Source organism: Haliaeetus leucocephalus, unplaced genomic scaffold (genome assembly GCF_000737465.1).
Source record: "Haliaeetus leucocephalus isolate CR32 unplaced genomic scaffold, Haliaeetus_leucocephalus-4.0 Scaffold450, whole genome shotgun sequence".
In the NCBI taxonomy this organism is placed as follows: domain Eukaryota; kingdom Metazoa; phylum Chordata; class Aves; order Accipitriformes; family Accipitridae; genus Haliaeetus; species Haliaeetus leucocephalus.
This window is the reverse complement of record NW_010972886.1, coordinates 5,564,035-5,582,673: the sequence shown is the minus strand read 5'-3', so window position 1 is coordinate 5,582,673 and position 18,639 is coordinate 5,564,035. Positions and strand designations below refer to the sequence as shown.

The 18,639-nt window shown below is 36.2% G+C and overlaps 1 protein-coding gene across 8 annotated transcripts in view; it reads right to left on the bottom strand.

Annotated features, from left to right (window-relative positions):
• Positions 1-2,600: 2,600 nt before the first annotated feature.
• Positions 2,601-18,639, bottom strand: part of MED23 (mediator complex subunit 23) — a 40,053-nt gene continuing 24,014 nt past the window's right edge. For 3 of the 8 annotated variants that reach the window (XM_010574694.1, XM_010574695.1, XM_010574698.1), the window contains 13 exons: positions 18,129-18,292; positions 16,852-16,976; positions 16,151-16,356; positions 15,046-15,226; positions 13,911-14,081; positions 12,426-12,642; positions 11,463-11,699; positions 9,873-10,038; positions 8,850-8,922; positions 7,549-7,763; positions 6,563-6,683; positions 4,362-4,493; positions 2,602-3,658 (listed from right to left, as the gene is read on the bottom strand). In XM_010574694.1, coding sequence (XP_010572996.1) covers positions 3,485-3,658; positions 4,362-4,493; positions 6,563-6,683; positions 7,549-7,763; positions 8,850-8,922; positions 9,873-10,038; positions 11,463-11,699; positions 12,426-12,642; positions 13,911-14,081; positions 15,046-15,226; positions 16,151-16,356; positions 16,852-16,976; positions 18,129-18,292 — 2,182 coding nt within the window. In that variant the 3' untranslated portion in view covers positions 2,602-3,484. Of the gene's footprint in view, positions 3,659-4,361; positions 4,494-6,562; positions 6,684-7,548; positions 7,764-8,849; positions 8,923-9,872; positions 10,039-11,437; positions 11,700-12,425; positions 12,643-13,910; positions 14,082-15,045; positions 15,227-16,150; positions 16,357-16,851; positions 16,977-18,128; positions 18,293-18,639 lie in introns of those variants that run through there. The other 5 variants (XM_010574693.1, XM_010574697.1, XM_010574696.1 and 2 more) reach the window with 5 other exon arrangements.

The window sequence follows — 18,639 nt, the reverse complement described above, 5'->3', positions numbered from 1 at the left end:
CTTTTGGACTTGCAGAGGGTACTGCAAGTTAAATATTGCGTGATTGTTTCATTCAAATATTCATTCACTATTGTAAGATTACTTTCAGCAGTAGACATGGTGGGGGTAAGCCCATCTTGTGGAGAGTCACAGGAATAAGTGAATTCAACAGTCAAAGGAGCCATTTACAATTACATTATCCTTGTTTGGTGCACCTTCAGAAAAGGCTGCATGATTTCAGGTATAGTCTGCCAAGCCAGAAGTATTCATTTATGTCCTAAAAAGTCTTAGTGCTAAAAATGAAAGTCAAATACACTGTTCTTATCTATTGCTTATTTTTTGAGGTGATTAAGCACAAAAATCTCTCATCAACTCTGGCAGCTGTTGCATGCACTAAGTGATTGGCTTTAAAAAAAACAAAAACAAAAACTGTGACAATTCTGAAAGATTGAAAATCTTTGTATTTGTTTGGAAGATTTTGCAAATCCCATAGCTCTAGGGAGTCCTCCAGCAAACTTGTTTATGAAGAAGAGAAATAACAAAGCATATTTTAAACATCAAGGACAACAGTGTAAGATGGCTTCTAAGCTGTTATATCTTGGATCAAAATGTTGGTATATCCAAGGAAGATCTGAGTGTTCAGGATGTTGCCTTATACACACTATCAGCTGAAGATCATATAAAATTTTTTGAAGAAATCTCCCTCTGGTGGTTAAAGAGGGAATTCAATTTTTTCTAGCCATCTGTTGACTGAGCCAGCCATATTATAATAGACTGTTCAAATCTTACTAAATAAATATAAATGTCAGATGAGGTGGTGGAAGCCTGGAACTACTGTATCCATTCCATACTGGCTACCTGTAATTTGGAATACAAAAAACCCAAAAGCCAAAACCAAAACTTCAGACTTAAGTTTCCCTTCACTACTCACAACTGCTACAAGTTCCAGCAGAGGGCCAAATGCAGTTTTTTGAATTTTATAAACCAGCCATATGACAGTCATAATCAATTACAAATGTATGTCTGAAATTACACTGGAATTTTGTCTTGCTGTGCTAGTACTTTAGAAAGTGAATTTGGTTAGCTGGGTTTGAAAGGGTAAGTTATTTAACTCAGAGAAAGCATTGTTAAGAATTAATTTTTAGACCTGTACTGCTGAAGACGCCAAGTGTAGGTTTTAGCAGAAGAGACACCTTATTCCAACTAGTGAGGGTTTAGCGCCTTCAGAAACCTGGTGAGTTTTGCAGAGAATGAGTGTGCACGCTCAGAGGAAGAGGAGTCTTCCCTTTGCATTTCATAATATGTAAACCATGTAAATCACTAATTCTACTAGGTAACCAAGGGCTCAGGGTCCTGATTTGTAGCACTGTTACTGGGATATACAGTCTTTAAGCTCTAAGTCAAAAGTTCAAATGTAGTCCAGTATTGATGAAACACAAGTTTTTCAATGATTTGCTAGTGCCAGCCCAGCTGTGGCAATCACCACCACATAGCACCAGGCCAGTGCATTGCAGTCAGCCTCTTAACATAAATGCACGTGTTGTAAAGACACAAAGCTGAATGAGGGAGCTGTTTCTGTACACCACTGTCGCCTGCCATAACACTAAAGAATTTAATTTTCCAGACCTTCAAGAGAAAGGAAAAAACCAAAGCAAAACTGAAAACACACAAAGCTTTAAAGAATTCCAACAGCTCTCATGATTTCCTTCTGAAGAGTTATCCAACTTCCCTGATACTATCTGTGAAATCCCAGTGACTGAAAACAGGTGCTAGTTTAAATATTAAAAGGGACACTCTGGGTTCCACATCAAGCATCAAAACTATTTCAATATGAAATAAGACAATTCAGAAAGATGCCTGTGGTGTTAGCATTAGCTCAGTTAGAACATGCATGCAGAATAGCCGTTTCATGGGCTCCAAAAACTGTTTAGGAAGAGAAGAAGTCTTAACACAGTTTTACTGCTGACGGAAGTCTGCAAACACACGACCAGAATTTTGCTTTGCAGGTCTGCCCCAGAAATCCTATGGAAAGGTCTGTAAAGGTCCACTGGATTTTTGGAGACCAACTATATTCATCTTGTTATCAAAATCGAGCCCAATGGTATTAGAGTCACCTGACTCTAGAATGGAATACAAGACCTTTTAAACGAAACATAACAGTATACGATAGGCAAATATGTTTTTCTGTCAGACTACAAATTCACTGAAGAGCAGTCACAGTTCTCTGTTACTCAAATTACACTTGGCAGAATTTAGGATCCAAGTACAAATGACAGCAGTTTCCAGCAATCTAGGTTTGCTGTCCTTCAGAAACAAACAGACAAAAAATCTTCCACCCATTCAATCAACAACTCCTTTTCATAACTGTTAATTTTTTACAGAGAGATATAAATCAGACCTGACCTTACTAATCTGGACTCCGTTTGTAAGAGGTTAAAAATGACATTATTGTAAAGCTGATAGAGAACTTGGGACATGTAAGTATACTTGCTATGGTCAATTTTTATTTTTAAGGTAAATAGTATGGAAAATAAACAAGCTTAACAATACTAATACAGTCTTTTAAAGTGTTTTTTTTTAATTAAAAACATTTGTCAAACAAGATGAGTATTTACAAAACACTGAGCCTTTCAATTCTGTTATCAAAGCCTGCTGAACACAGTACACATAAACCAAGGTAAAATATTATACAAATCTAAAATATAGTAAGATATCAATAAAATTCATGTGACTTACTTAATAAAAACTATACCATTTCCCAAATCAGAAAGATAAAATATGAACCAGCACAGCTTGAACTGAATATGCAGACTTCCAATAGATTCATTAGAGACAGCCTCTGGGTAGTAATCTAACAGTCTCATAATTGGTGCTAGATCAAACCCACTGCTCATGTGTTGAATGTAAACTGTACATACAAAATTTACAAATATTTTCAAAGGCTCATTCTTAGTCTTTGGAAAGATGTTATAATTAACTCAATACAATTGATGCAATCTCTGTCTAGGAGCATTTCTGTGTAAGGGCTTAACTTGTCTGCCCAAAAGACAAAAAGAATTTAAATTCTTCTGTTGGACAAAAAGAATAGAAATTTTTAATAACGCGGAACCTAAATTTAAAAAGGCCATTTTCTACTACACTACATACATTGAGTGTCCTTTCATATCACAGACAGAAAGAAAGGAAAAATCCAGGTGACTCAAACGAGTATAGGGAGCAGGATATTGTAAACTCTTCAGAAATCCATGTATTTGCTTGTAAAGAATCTTTACTCAGTGCTTTCAGAGAAAGGCAACATATACCTCATCTAGTGTCTGATATAAACAGGTAAGAAGACTGTGGCATAGAGTTATACAGCTTCATTATGCAAAAGAAAACGAAGCAGAAATCTGTACATGGTTCTCCTTCCTTTCATACAGCATATCAGATTTCAGATCAGATGATGTTTCACCTTGATCAGTAACAGAAGGAAGCCTTCACATCAAGGCCAACCGAACACTTCATTTCACTGTGTTACTGGCAAAGCAACATTAACAGGCACTTGGCTAGGCTGTTGTGCTGGTGACCCATTATTGAGAGGTTGTTGTGGAACAGCAGCTGGTTCCATTTTGCTGATGTGTGTTATGAAGCGTAACCGCAGTTTCAAAGCTGGTCTTAGATTACAAATTATCTTCTCAACCTGTTAAAAAAAAAAAAAAGATGGGTAAAACAGGAGTATTTTGACATATGTCACTACTGTACACAAACATCACATTAGCACAACAAATAAAGGAAAAAGATATAGTAAATAGTGGTATTTATGTTAATATTTTATTTACCATGTTAACTTTTGGACCTCTTCTGATAACTAACCTTGAAAAAAATCCTCCCTGGTGTAACAGTTGTACATGAAAGCTTTGCAAAACAATTCACACAACTGACAGTTTTAAAAGTACATACTGTTATAAACTAAACTTAAGTCGGGTGAACGATTTGTCACTGAACATGGATGCATTCTTGCTTTCATCACATGTCAAGTTATATTAATGAATCAGAAATCAGGTAAAAACTTAAAAGGTATAGGTTGAAATGAGGAAAAGCTATGAAACATCCAACAGCTTTATTTTTTAGTGATTGCTTTAATAATAGTACTTAAAGCACCCTCAAACTATATCTTAAATTTCAGACTACAGAAATTAATCATGAAATCTGAGATACGTACTCTTCTGCATCTAAAACTTTTAAATGTGTAGAAGTGCACCAACTTCCTAGTTTGCACACAGACACTAGACAACTGTTAGGCATTTTGTTGTACTGCTACCTATGAAAATAATTCATAAAAAGATTAAATTGCTATATGGGAAGAAAGATAACCGAAGTATCAATATCTACTGTTTACTTACTTGGTCTTTCACACTGTCACCTGTAAACATATACTTCATATGATACAAGAAGTCACATATAGGATCCATGTAGTTCAGGTGTGAGCTGTACCGATCTGCATTCAGGAGCATTTCATAAAATGCCACTCCAATCTGTTTCCACAGACACAAAAAGCACCCCAAATGAACACAGGTTTTAAAATGCTTTAGCGTAGAAATACAGTTAAACAGTGTAATAAATATATGTACTACTTTTTAAGTATCTGTGATTCCTAACTATTTACTTTCTTACAAGGGCAAATGGGCAGGTCTAGCTTATCCCATTATGCTTAACTAAATTATCCCATTTTCCCAAGTTAACTTCCAGCGAGCCCAATGATGGTATTTTGGTACATGCTACATAATCAGTGCTTAAACATCATTGACTGCGCTATGGTTTGAGTAAGTGCCTACAAAATTTGCAAAAGTAGACCTTAGTAAATAACTAGGAAAAGTTTAGCACAAGATTTGAGTCTTCTGGAGAGAAGATACTACAGTTTATTGCATTCAGCTTGTATATAGACTCCAGCAAGGTCTTCAGCAAATGCATACAGTGCATTTTAATGGTTCAAGCATTCTCTACAAAGAGTTTACAACTACAGTGTTTTAATATACTTATTAAGGAAGTGCTGTGTGCAGACATATGTGTGCCTAGGACCGTTTAAAGATGGCAATGTGAAACCTGAACTTTGTGCTTGGTCATTTAAGTCACATGATAGTTGCTGCATACTCTGACGGTAGCAACTCCTCACGATTTCCTCACACTGAAATCAACTCCTTGCAAAGAAAAAGGAGTGGTATGGGAATGTTAAAAGCATGGGAAGATGACAGCTTTTTAACTTTTCTTATGTTTTTGGTTCAATACAGAGAATGCAGGCACAGAGAAAATTTGCTTCCTGACAGAAGAAGGAAGAAACCAGTCAAAGCAATACTTACTAGCAATTTATAGTATTATACCAAAATCTATAAAATGATACTGCTCCATGCCTAAACAGTACTTTCTGTTGCTCTTCAGTACTTTTACTTAAGCACTGCTTTATGGAGTTACATCTATTGTAGCTTTAAGACCAAAAAAAAAAAAAAAAAAGGTATTACTAAAGAATTATATATGTAGGTTTTGTTTCATAATTCCAAAGTATACTTAAAAAGAACCAGAAAAGGCCGTAACTCAGAGGTAAAACTGAAGGAAATATGTAAACAAATATACAGAAACACTGCCATATGATTATTTAACTACCTGATACAGTTTCTTACAGTATCCTGTGTTCATGATATATCCAAAAACTTGGGAACAAAAGTTACAAAACTCTTCTCCCACTGTGTATGCATCCCTACAGTTTTTGACTTCTTCACAGGACAATGTATGCAAACTAAGTATTTTAGAAAGAACTGGGGGCAGGGGGTTAGGGTGGGGAGAGTTGCAGCTCAGGAACTAATGGGGACCTGAGAAAGTTAAGAGTGAAGTCCCCAGCACAGACATTGGTAACTGGGGATGAAAAAGTAATGAGTAGTGGTAGCAGATCTGTATGTTATGTCGGTCAGACTCTAGAGGGAGACAAGATGCATACTTGACATAGAGACTTAGTGTATATATACTGACAGCACAGATCTTTAAAGACTTTGGACTCCGAAATTAAGCTCTTATTTCTAAAAAGGTCTCTGCTACCTGCGTTTTTCAGCTCATCTGCCTATTGGTCAGCTCCATCTCTTGCCTCCTCCCCTACCCTTATCCACATTGAGATGAAGGTAAGAAACAGCTTGCGCTCCTCCATCCTCACAATTCAGCTCTTGCATGCTTCCTTCCCCTGCACAGAAGCTTTTAAAACAGGCAGCAAATCTGATACATATTTTGCATGCAGCTTGAAAGCCAAAGAAAGCACGTATTGCTTGCTATTTTGGAGGTTGCATTTCTTTTTTTTGGTTTTGGTTTTTGTTTGTTTGTTTGTTTGTTTGTTTAAAAAAAAAAAAAAAGGAGCTAAGTGTTTTGTCCTGAACCAAGCTGACAGTTAACTGGGTAGCTGAATACCAACTCAGCAACTCAGATCTTTGAAAATACTATTTAATTTGTATAGAATTTAATTCTGAATGTTTCCCAAAGATCTCTATCAGATTCTGCTTTGTAATATAATAGCAAAGTTAAAATAATATTTACTGTATAAATTAGACCAAGAGCTACACTTTACCTCTATCATGCATCGTGTCCTCTCTTGCTGGAACCGTTGTAGAAAAGGACCAACAAGGTGGTAAACGTAGAGTAACTGGAACTCTGTTTTCACTATGGGTATCAATACTTCTGTGAGGAACCTGTAGTATTTCAAGACACTGCTTCAACTGGATTTTTTTTTTTTTTCCTTCTTTCTCCTACCCCAAATTCTAGCCAAAACATCACATTCTCTCTCACAGATTGTGGCCTTCATTTCAGAAAATACAGTGTAGGTCTGCAAATATTAGTTACTTAAATATTAGTTATTCCAGTGAAGTGCTAGAACATTTCCAGCTATTATTACTGGACTAGAACAGGCAACGATTCTAAGCTCAGCAGAACGCTACACACAGTCAAAAAGCTGTCCTCTGACGTTTTAACACTAACCTTAAATCAAGGTTCAGGTTTAACTGAGAGGAATACATCATACCACTTTCATTTTTGTTCAATATTTTAAGACTTAGTAAGTCAAGTCTGTTAGTTCTCTCATTAACATGGCACTGAGGAAAGTCTAATCAATTTTGTAATGCAGTGGTATTTTTTCCTTGCTTTAATGATTAAGTGGACCACTACCACATCCTTCAGTTAGCAAAGCATCTCAACATGCAGTAGAGGGTACTTGCTAGAATTAAGGATACATTTACTGATTACAGTTGATGCTTTAGGAATATGCTACAGTCAATGGTTTAAGAAAAATGTAAATGAATAAAAGCATGAAAGCTAACCAAGATAAAAAATGTCTCATTAAAGGCAGTCACAATCTAGACAAAAGCCCCGAAGCTTACAGATAACAAGTGTCAAGTCACCAGAAGAGGGAGCTGGAAAAAAAGTTGTGATCTATCTGGCGAGTTTTGGAGCTCCCCTGTACATATTTGCTGGTCTAAGTGCTACAGGCACAGCTTTGTTATTTAAAATATGCATGGAATTTAAAAGACAAATTAAATCATCAAATATCTTTACACCTACTTAGGAATGAGAGAAAGCTGTCCAATGCTAGAATGATGCCAGACAGCATGTGCCAAAGCCAAAGTGTAGCTACAACTCATCTCGGAATAAGACTGGTGACATGCTGTGAAATCAAACAGCTGGAATGGGTAACCAACCCACTCTGTCTCTGATGTCAGGCTGGGACTGTTGATAACGCTTACAATGCGATCATGGAGAACAATCCAGTATGGCTCCTAGAAAAAATAAAAAAGTCAGAATTGCTTCTGAAAAGAACACCATGTAAGACAATGCTTCCTCAACTATTTCTACTATTATTGCATTTCTAAAAAGGTTTTGACTACATAGTAGTTTACAACCCTGTCTGACAAACATGAAAATTAAGCAGCACAATACAGAAAGCATCCATGTTAGTGGATATGGCACGCTTGAGGGTTTGGCATTGTCAAGACGTATTTCATGAATTTAATTATTTAGTCAGCCAATACAAAGGTCTCCAGAGAAGCAGAGCAGAAGCAAAAAGCCTTAATGGAAGGAGACTGAGAGTTTTCTGAGTTTTCTGGCACAAACAGACCAAAAATCCAAGAAGGAAACAGGAAACAAAAAACGGTAGAAAAGTCAAAGAATATAGATGAAGATGCAAGGAGAGGGAACAGGAAGCATAAGAAGCTTTATAAAAATAATAAGGATTAAATCCATGTTGGCTTTCTTCCAAGAAAAGGAACCATTTTGTTGGGGAAAAGAAGCGAAAGGAAGGCTATCTGTTGCACACACAAGCAACAGGTAAGCAAGATCAAAATTATTCAGGCAGTCCTGGTCAGGTTACAACAGTCATTATATTCAGAAGATCAAAGGTTCTACTGATACACAAACTCTAATACTGCATACATTTGCTTTTGCAGTTGTAGGCGTATGTCACTTATATGGTTTAAGAGATACAGGATATGCAAGTGCAAGCTTTAATAGGAAATTAGATTTGCATCAGAATCCTTACAGACCTTCTTATTTCATAGTTCCAGTTCTCAATTAATACTACACATGTGACATTTATCTATGTTTGTATATAGGAGTGATTTACTTCTTTTCACCCTAGCCTCAAAACATAAAAAGACAGACAGAAAACCTGGTCGTTTTTTCCATGCTGGAGGAGCAGACGTTTCTCAAACATACAAGTAGAATCTGAATAGCTCTCTGTGGAATCTACAGATGTTGGCTATCACACTGCAAACTGCAGAAGCTTTCACAACATACTCTAGAAAGATGATAAACCTTACATGGAAGAAGAGATTTTTTTTATTTTAAAATATAAGATATTGACTCACTGGTAAGGCTGTGATTATTAGTCCAATCGCATTCATCCAAGCTGTGATATTCTCTCTTGGCACCAGGGGCTGACTAGAGACAGAGAAAAAGAAAACTGAAGCTCTGAAATTCACAATTGCAATTTGTGCTTCTGGTGCACCTAAAGACAAGGTATACTTAGGCAAAGAATATTTCTCAAGTTGAGAGAACTACACACATACAGGTATTTAGAAGAGCCAACAGACAGTATAAATGCCATTGTGATGCTGCTTGCAAAACTTTGTGCAGGCATGATTTTGTGTTAGTAGCTTCAAAGGCTGTTATCACACTGTTTTTCCTAACAAATAGGTTTTATTGACTCTTCCATGTGCCCCAAACAGAGCTAACAATAATACATTACTAAGCTGAATGAGGCTGAAAACCAATCATTTCAGTTTATCCTTGCTCCAAGATGACATGTGAATCGCTGCAAGAATACTAGGTTCTTGCTTTCACTTCAGTTCTTTTCACAGTGGGTGAGCAAGAGACAGCTATGGGTCAAACTTAATGCATCATGACAAAAGGCTAGCCTTGGCATACCACTTGTTTCAAAGTACCTCTGATTTTACATTAGCATCAGGAGGATTCAGTCCTGACAATGCTTCCTGCCCCTTTCTTTGTGTTCAAAGATCCTGTGATATTAACTGATAAAATGTCCTCCTCCCAGCACAGCTGGAAGAACGCCAGACTTTTTCCAGCCTCTCTAGCACTGAACCCACTGGATAAGTTCTTTGCCTGTGCAGGGTCATCCTTCTGCCTTTTAAGGGGATCATGCTGAATCAACTGTTCCTGAAGCACACACAATCCACTACAGCACAGAAATATAACACGACTTTTCTGCGTGATCCCTATAGCTTTGTTTGCCCTTTATCTATAAAATTTCAAGTATTTATAATTAATGAAAAAATTATAAAAACCTAAGAAAATGAGTACCACAGACTACCTTAGCAATCTCTAATTATGTATTATATATTGTAGAAAACAGTTTCAGAGAGCCAACGTACCTCTTCAGCACAACATTCAGTAGCGCATTGCCCACATCCTTCCCCGGAACAGCCAGAGCCATGAGCTCAACACAGGTAACATGGAGGGCATGGGCAGCTGGGTTAGGGAACTCATTGAATCTCCAGTCACAATTTGGAAATGGACCGGGTGATTTGCCTGCCATAGGTGACAGTGATTAAGGAAAAAAAAGCTGCCCCAACACAGACTAGTGTAAGCAGCACACTGCTTAAAAATATATATACACACCACACATACTAAGTTGAATTGAATTGAAAGGTAAGTTACTGAGAACAAATAAAACAACGGCATTTCATAAAAATAAGACATATGGACAAAAGTATGAATATAAGGCCATGACGCTCAATCACTGAAGGACTGCATGAATACATAGCTATAAACACACTACACACACAAGGTCACGCAGAGGATAAATTTCCCCGATTAAGAGGTAGAACAAACCAACACTAACCATCTCATTTACCATCTGCTTCCAAGACAAGAATATGAAAATAACAAGAATTTTCTACTCTGCATAATCTGAAAGCATTAATTTGCTTCAGTATGTGATCTTCTAGCAGATTTCTAGGGTGACAGTTTATGCAAAATGAGCACCTGCTTAGTCTCTGAAAATATTCTACTTTCCCAACCAAGACTAACTTATTTGAGCTACATATAGAAAAGATCTCTGAACACATTGTTAACATTTGCATAAAAGAAGGGTTTTATATAATTTTAGCTTTCTTTAGAGAGACCTAATAAACTTCTTTCAAGTTACACATAAAAGAAAGGCGAGTTCGAGAAGAGGAATAAAGGAAGACACATAACATCCAGAAAATTGGTCAACTTCCATAAAGGTGACCCAGAAAGTTGACCCAGAATATCCAGGGAGATTCCACTAGTGCTGTTCTCTAAAAACATAGCTGCATGGGTTCACCAGCTATTTCCATAGAAATTTAAATCAGCTGTAGTCATAACTGTAAAAACTAATAAAAGGCAGCAATTAAGAAAATGTAGGTTTGCATTAAAAATATAACTTCTAGTTTTTCCCTCCTAAAAAAGAGATTCTCAGCAGTTGCTAACAGCATATATACCGACCTTCAACTAGACACAGCTAGTTATATACTATCTTAAATCTGGCACTGCTTATGATATGTTATTTTTAGTAATATTGATAACAGCATTAGAAAAAAGTAACCTCATTTTCTACACTTTTTTTAAAATACTCATGCTTTGTATCAAGCTGATTTTATGTAGCAATTAGAATTCAATTCAGAATGCATAAATATGAGTATTTGTATTTATAAGTGATGCATTAAACAGTGAAGTATTTATAGAAAGACTGTACTTTGTTTTCACCATATTTTTCAAGATGTTTTTACTAGGGCAGCACAGTCCCTGTGTAGAATAATAATTAAAAAAAAAGTACATTGAAGTAATCTAATATGAATTTAGACTGATATATGCAGCTAAATAAAGACTCCGAGCTTTATTTCATATCAGGATAGACAGAAATTGAACTTTATATTTTGATGAAGTGAAGCTATAAGACATTGGCACAGCTTACTTAATGCAAACTTTAAGAAGGATATTGTCTACTAGTCTTCCAATGAGCTTGCAATAGTAAGTGTCATCAGGAAACCATGGATTTTCTTCTCGGGCATTCATAGCACATTTGAGATAAGTGTCACTTAGACACCAGCCTAGTGGGCGATTATCCTTGAGAGAGCCAATTATGGCATGAACAAGTTTTCTCTTGAGGTTTGTGCGTTCTCTGAGATGCCCCTCATAATAGTGAAGAGTGTTGTACAGGTAAGTCACTGGACGGTCTGCCAAGAAGAAAAGGAAAACAACAAAACCCAGAAATAACTTCCTAGCATCACTATTATGTTTATGGTGGCGAACAGGAAATTAAAATCAAGAGCTCTACAAGACCAAGCTGTATGTATTAAAGCTGTACTTTAACATGTGTGCAGAATGGTAGAAATCGAGCAAAGAAAGTCACTATTACTAACAGTTCATATATTAATGATAATACTAATACATTTGTAAGTAAACTGTCTAAATCATCTCTTCATATAAAAGGTATTAAATAGGAAGAATCCAGGTATGAAGTCACAGTAAAGAAAGAATATTGTAAATTGTCTGGGCATAACATAGCAATGACATCTATACAAAACCTTATTATAAAAGTGCTGTTAAAAAAGTGTTAAAAAAAATCAGGTTAAGTTATTTGAATCTTAAACAAGGATAGATGGAGGAACTGCATTGTTAGGACACAGGTCCAAGTAGTTACTACTAGAAGGGAACGAAAGGGAAAGGTGTGAAGGAAACATGAATTAGCAAGAGCTCCCTGAATAAAAGCAAGTTCACTGTTAGTAAACTGAAGTTCACTAAATAGGGATTGTACCTCTCTGTGGAAATGTACACAGGGCTTACAGAATAGGGAAGGATTAAAACACTGCTGTGCTAGTAGATGAAAATTATGAACGAAGGAGATGAAGGAGAATAGAATGATTGCAACAGGAATAAAACTGTATTCACAGACAACTTACCATGGAATTTGTATAAACCTCCCAGATGATCCAATAAAGTTTCTAGTGATTTGGACACTGGAAGCAATTCCAGAAATCTATGGATTACAATGTCAAACACTGGCAGAAAGCGCAGGCATACATTTCCAAAATAAATTGGTAGGTACTGGGGTTGGATCTGAACTGGGGGATTGACTTGTTCTGCCAAGCCTTCAAAATACAGCTTTTCAGGATATTTCTGGAGGGAAAGAAATCCAACAAAATCAAAAGCTCTTTCCTTAAAAGCAGTGCATTAAATATTCAGCATCTACATTGCTTTAAAAAGACACTTCATAACCATCATTATCAGATATGAATGCAGTGAGCTGATTTCACTGTAAAGCTTACTGAAGAAAATTCAACTCTGAGTGAAATTATTTACTTATTAGACTAGTAGATAACAACTTCTTCAGAAAAAAAACAAAACAAAACAAAGTTTCACCACCACTCTAAATGGGCGTAAGAGAACATTAAGCATCCCAAGGCAAAGCTGAAAGCAGCTAGCACTTATGTGCCCCTTGTCAAGTATTTTAAGAGAAAACCTAGGGAAAAATCAGCACTACTGAAAGTTTCTGCATCATATACTGCATCAGAACACTAGACATAATATGCATGTAATAACTCCCTGGGAAAGAACCAGAGTGTACTCAAATACCAGATGAGTACAGCTGAAGGTTGAGCTTATAGTGTTTTACCTGTGACTGAAATGTCTATATTGCAGATTGGGTCTAGTATCTGTGCAGCCATGTCAGAGCACTTCCCAAGCTAATACAATTTGCTTCCCTGCTACCCTTATGCTATTAGGCACTGTTAAAAGACACTGTATGGCCAAAGCAGAGTGCTAATACAGACCAAATAGCTTCTGGATCAGAACTAGGTTGTATGTGTTTAGCTACATGAGAGTTTGCTTGTATCTATTTAATCTCAGTGTTGATTTATCATTTGACAGAACACTCCATTGGTACATCCTTTTCTAGCCAGCAGACACCACTATGTTTACAGCAGCACTAAAATCTCAGCAATTCTTTTCCCTAACATAATAGGACATCATGTTCTTGCCACAAAGGAGGTGGAAGAAGCTTTAATAATTAGGAGAAAGCATAGGTTTAACTATTGTTATAGTCATAGAACACTAGAAGGAAATACCTTCTCTCTGATGCACAAAAACTGTTCTAAATGCGTTTCAGTAAAACCAAGATTTTAAAATGATGGGATTTAGATGAGCAGGAATGAATCTCCAACCAACTCTTCAGCTGCTTCTATCTTTGAATATCACTGCATTATAATTTTAACGTTATTACATAAATATAGTGATTAATTTTTCTTATACTAGTTCAAATAAATTACTTACTAAGTAACTCCAAAAATTGACAGAGCTGTCCTGTCATTTACAGGACAAAAGACTCTCTGGCTGATAACTACTCCACAGAAAGTATTACAATAAAAGAATTTTATTAGCTTTGATACCTTGTGATAACTCATATGCTTAGTATGCCAGTCATTCTGCAGCCAGTGCTCCGGAGAATTCTCCTTCACAAAATCACTCACTCTGTTTCTGAAATCGTTAGGCTTGAGTAAGAGTAACTGAATTATGAAGTAACAGACTTGAGCTTCATTTCCTTCATGACTACGCATAGCCTGAAACAAAAACGATCAGAAAACATGGAATTACAGTTGACACTACTGTCTGCTTTATAACCCCTAAACATTGGCTAGCAGATTTGGCTGCACATTAGGTACATCTGCACACAAATACACACTGAGCACATCGTCTTTCAACTCTATTTTTTCAAGTGAAGACACAGAACAGAGGCAGGTTCAATCACCTCCTGTGAAAAGTACGCATCACATTTTTTATTCCATTGGCAGAAAGCCTTACAAACTCCCCAGTGACAGCATGTCCTCCAAGAATTCTAGCTCTCTTTTAGCTGTCAGTTCTCTTATTGAAAATAACCAAGTGATGATAATGAAGTTAAGATTGCTTCAAACTTCTGGCCACTCTGACATGTTTGGATTTCAGTTTGAAAACCAAACTAAAATTCAAACAACCAGCTTTACATTAAGATGAGATTTTAAAATATAAGTAAAGGATAATTACTGAAGGAAAATTTAATTCTCTCTAGGTGAGTTCTGCTTTATTTTGTAGGATAACCTGGAAAGACAGAGAATGCCATTTCTCTCTAACTTTTCTGATGAAACAGGTTGAATTCTAAGCAAAGAAAGCATACTCTAATGGGTACAATATTTTTCATTTGCTTCTGAATCATGGCATGCCACATCCCTTCTACCTCTTCAGGCTGCAGAAATAATTGCATAGCTCTGAGATCAGAGACCCAAAGCACTAATAACAACATTTAATAACACCAATTCAATGGTTGCCATTAAATAACCAAGAAAAGTTTCCCCTGAAGGTTCAGTGAACTGTAAGACACTGAGTTTTACATTGCTTACAGAAGTAATTTATTATTTTACTTGATTATTGGGTTAGCAAATAGTCACTATTTAAAACCAATGCATTTTTAAAAAGATTGCTCCTACAAAAGTGACTCAGAAAGCAGACTGTGTGAAGAACTGGTGCCTTATCTTCTAAGGCAATACTTACCAAACACAATATCAACCTATCCAGTGTTACAATGTTGTATTTCCACACCATGTCATTGAGAATCTCAATACACTTATTGAGCTGCTGGCCTCCTGCAGAGGTAGAGAATTCATACACCAAGAAATCTGCAAATGTCCTGACATGTGCCACCAGAGCTCTGGCCCCAATTCTTTCTAACACTCTAGCAGGAAAGAAGAAAAGAAAAAAAAACAACAAGCAATTGTTATGTTCTTAATACATTTTTAACTGGTCTATTTTATAAGAGTTAGTAGGTTTTAATACAATTGTCTTTATTAAATGAACTGAAGAAAACCCCAAAGTAAAGCAAAAAAAGCCTTAGAGCAACAGATTTCCAAAGTCTGGATATGAATCAGAAGAAATGCTTCAAGTTCACCAATTCTTATGTATAGTATTCTGCCCTGAATCCACACCTGCCTTACGCATTTTTAGTTATACAACTTTTAGGACGATCTTCTGCAACTCAACTTTATCTTCCTGCAGTATGCGTTTTAATATAACCACAGCATTAAAATACTGGTATTTCCTCATTGCACAGAAAAGTAACAAATGCTATCATAAATATTAATTGTTTCAACAGATCTAACAAGGACTGAAAAGAAAGAATTTATTTTTCACAGCTAGAGCTGATGCTGTTACTACTGAGAACAAGTAAAAAAACTGTAGGACTACTACTTCTACAAAAAATTTTCATCTTAATCCAACACTTGCTTTTTGAAAAAAATATTTGGCCTTTATTCATGTATAAAGGCAAAGTAAATAAATGTTTTATATTTCCTGTTTACTATTTCAGATTGCCTGAAACACTGCCATTACAAGTAAACTGCTTAATTCAAACACCTCACATCCTTGTCTCTTACCAGGAAGAATATGCATTGCAGACTACTGTGTGGTGTAACCAATCTTAAACACTGCACAATTATTATGATATGCTTGCTAATACCTCGCTCCACTGCTTTTTTCCATGCTCTGCATGCTCTGAATTAATAAAGTACAAATCAAGCTGTTAATGCACAAGGCCTATGTCCTCAGAACTGAGAATGCTACTGTAATAACTTTGAAGTAGCACATCTTGGCTACATCTCACCTGTAGCCAATTTGATTAATGTGATCGGTCTCTAACAACATCTTCCATAGGAGACAAAGGAAAAGTGGGGGTGAACCTTGCATAGAAAAGTGTGTGATTATATCATTCTCATTGGTCATAGACTTCCACTTTCGGTATTCTTCTTCCACATTCTTCTTCAAGTTAAAACGGCTTTCCTGAGGTACATTATTCTGCTTGAAGAATACCTGAAATAAAGTAGGCTTTGCTGTGACTGAGAGCCTAGAATAAAACATCTGAACAGGCAAACTTTTGCCTGACTTAGCACCTTATGAGCTCCTACTTCCTTGTACAACACAAACCTACTAGGTAGGATTGTTGCTTCACCCTGACACCACAGTGACTGTTATGTCACTAACAAAGCTACATGACAAATTGCCACAAGAAAAAAGGCTTCAACTTTTTTCTCCTTTTTTTTTTTCTTTAAATTTTTTAAAAGATCTGATTTACCTTCCACCAGAAGTATCAGGTGGTCAAACTTGGCCTTAGAATACTCTAGGAGAAGCTAATGCATTTCTGAAGAAATAGCAACGTTACAATCATGCTGCATTCTTTAGGGACTTGAGATTAATGTAGTCTGGACAGGGGAGGAATCTCACCAACTAGCAAGAGGCAAAGGATCTTGTTAAGTGACTAAATTCTCTGTATTTCCAATTAGAAAATCATCAGTTTGAAACTATTACCTGCAGAGGAGCTGGAAAACAGCTTAGTGTATGTGATGCCCAGTTATGTGGAGTAAAACTCATGATAGTCTGCAATATATCCTTGCACCAAGTTCCCTGAATTGAATCAGAGCCTGTGAAAAAGTCTAGAAAATGGATTGATGATATTAGAATCTCACACAAAAAAACCATTTCTTATTGGTATTCCTTTTGCAGTCACATGCATCAAGGCTTTGCTAGTTCAACGGGGCTTCCTGTTTGCCCAACTTCTCCCATCCTTTTTCTCTGAATCTTATTTACTCTATAGAACAAGCTGGATATTATTTTTTTATGCTATTAACAATAACAAGATTATTCTTAGGTTTTGAGCCAGAAATAAAGCAATCATGATTTTAAGATTTTATATTTCATTTCCTGTAATGAAGGCAAGACAAGCTTTTGCTGATAACCTGATTAGACTTAAAAAAAAATTCCTGAGGAAGATAATGATGATGAAATTGCCAGATGCCATTTTATATTTCTTTAAAAAGGCTGCTCAGCAGTACCTTTCCCAATTAAGCTGTAGAAATAGAACACAAGGCTCATCCCCCCCAAACCCAGTGTTGATTTAACATTAAAGGTTGAGCAAAGGTTAAAAAATAAAGAAAACTAACACAAAGAAGCCCTTTCTCTTTCAAATCACCTCTACCAGTTTTTTGTAAAATCAGTTGTTCTAACTCTCCAGCGACTCTGCAGACTAGAACCATAAAAAAAGGAAATACAGAAGACATCTCCCTTGTCAAAACTAACAAAAACCTGACCCATGTCATTGCACATTGTTAAAACAAAACACACAATAAAAGCTTCCCCCTCTCCCTTCCCCAAGAAAGCAAACCCAAACCACACTATTTTTTCTTAAAGGTAAGCTGTAGCGGGGGTGGCTTCCACATGAGCAACATACTTGCTGTGAACATTCCATGGTTTTTTTTTTTAAATGGCATGTATCCATAATCAATCCAAACGCTTAAATTTAAAATAATGAAATTGAAAATAAGACAGTAAAAAATAACTAGTTACACTGTATCTCTGCATTAAAATAAACTTTTAAACAATGTCTGATTTCACTACTGCTTTAATAATAGCTTTCTGCCTAAAAACAAGTAGTTAGAAATTAAAATCAGACTTTGTTTCAAAACCAGAAGTGTATGGGATATGTTTTATGACTGGGTCATTTCAAAGATACTCTATTAAACAGTATTTTAGCAAAATGGCTTGACTACAGCTTTCACTTAGATGTTATGTCACAGTACTGCTATTACCTGTCACATGTGTTGCCCTTGCTAGAGTTAAGATCAAAGCCCTGTTGAGTTCTTCTGATTCTGCTGAAAGAACTGTTTTGGGATCACTGAGGAATCGTGTAAACTGTGGTTGGACTTCCGAGCTGCCCAAAGCTGTGATTAGCCTTAGAGCAGTACTCTCAACACTGAAAGAAGGAAACAGTCCAGTTAGCAAATAATGCTTATACTGCAGCTTCTAAGATTCCCAAAATACCTATTTTTCCTCCATTTTCTGCTTCAGATAATACAAAACCTTTTGTTTTGAAAGTGATCTTAACCTTTTGGAACAGTTTGCTTTTCCCACTTTTAAATAGTTGATAACAATTCTATTAAAGTACTTTATTTTCAAATAAAGCTCTCAAAAGTTGATTTAGTGAAAATTCCAGGTGGAGAGCCCCTGAAAAAGAGCCGCAAGTATCTTCAACTTAGAGCCCCCCCCTTTTGTTATCTTCTGAACGTCTTTGTCTGAACAAGAATACATAGATAAATAAAT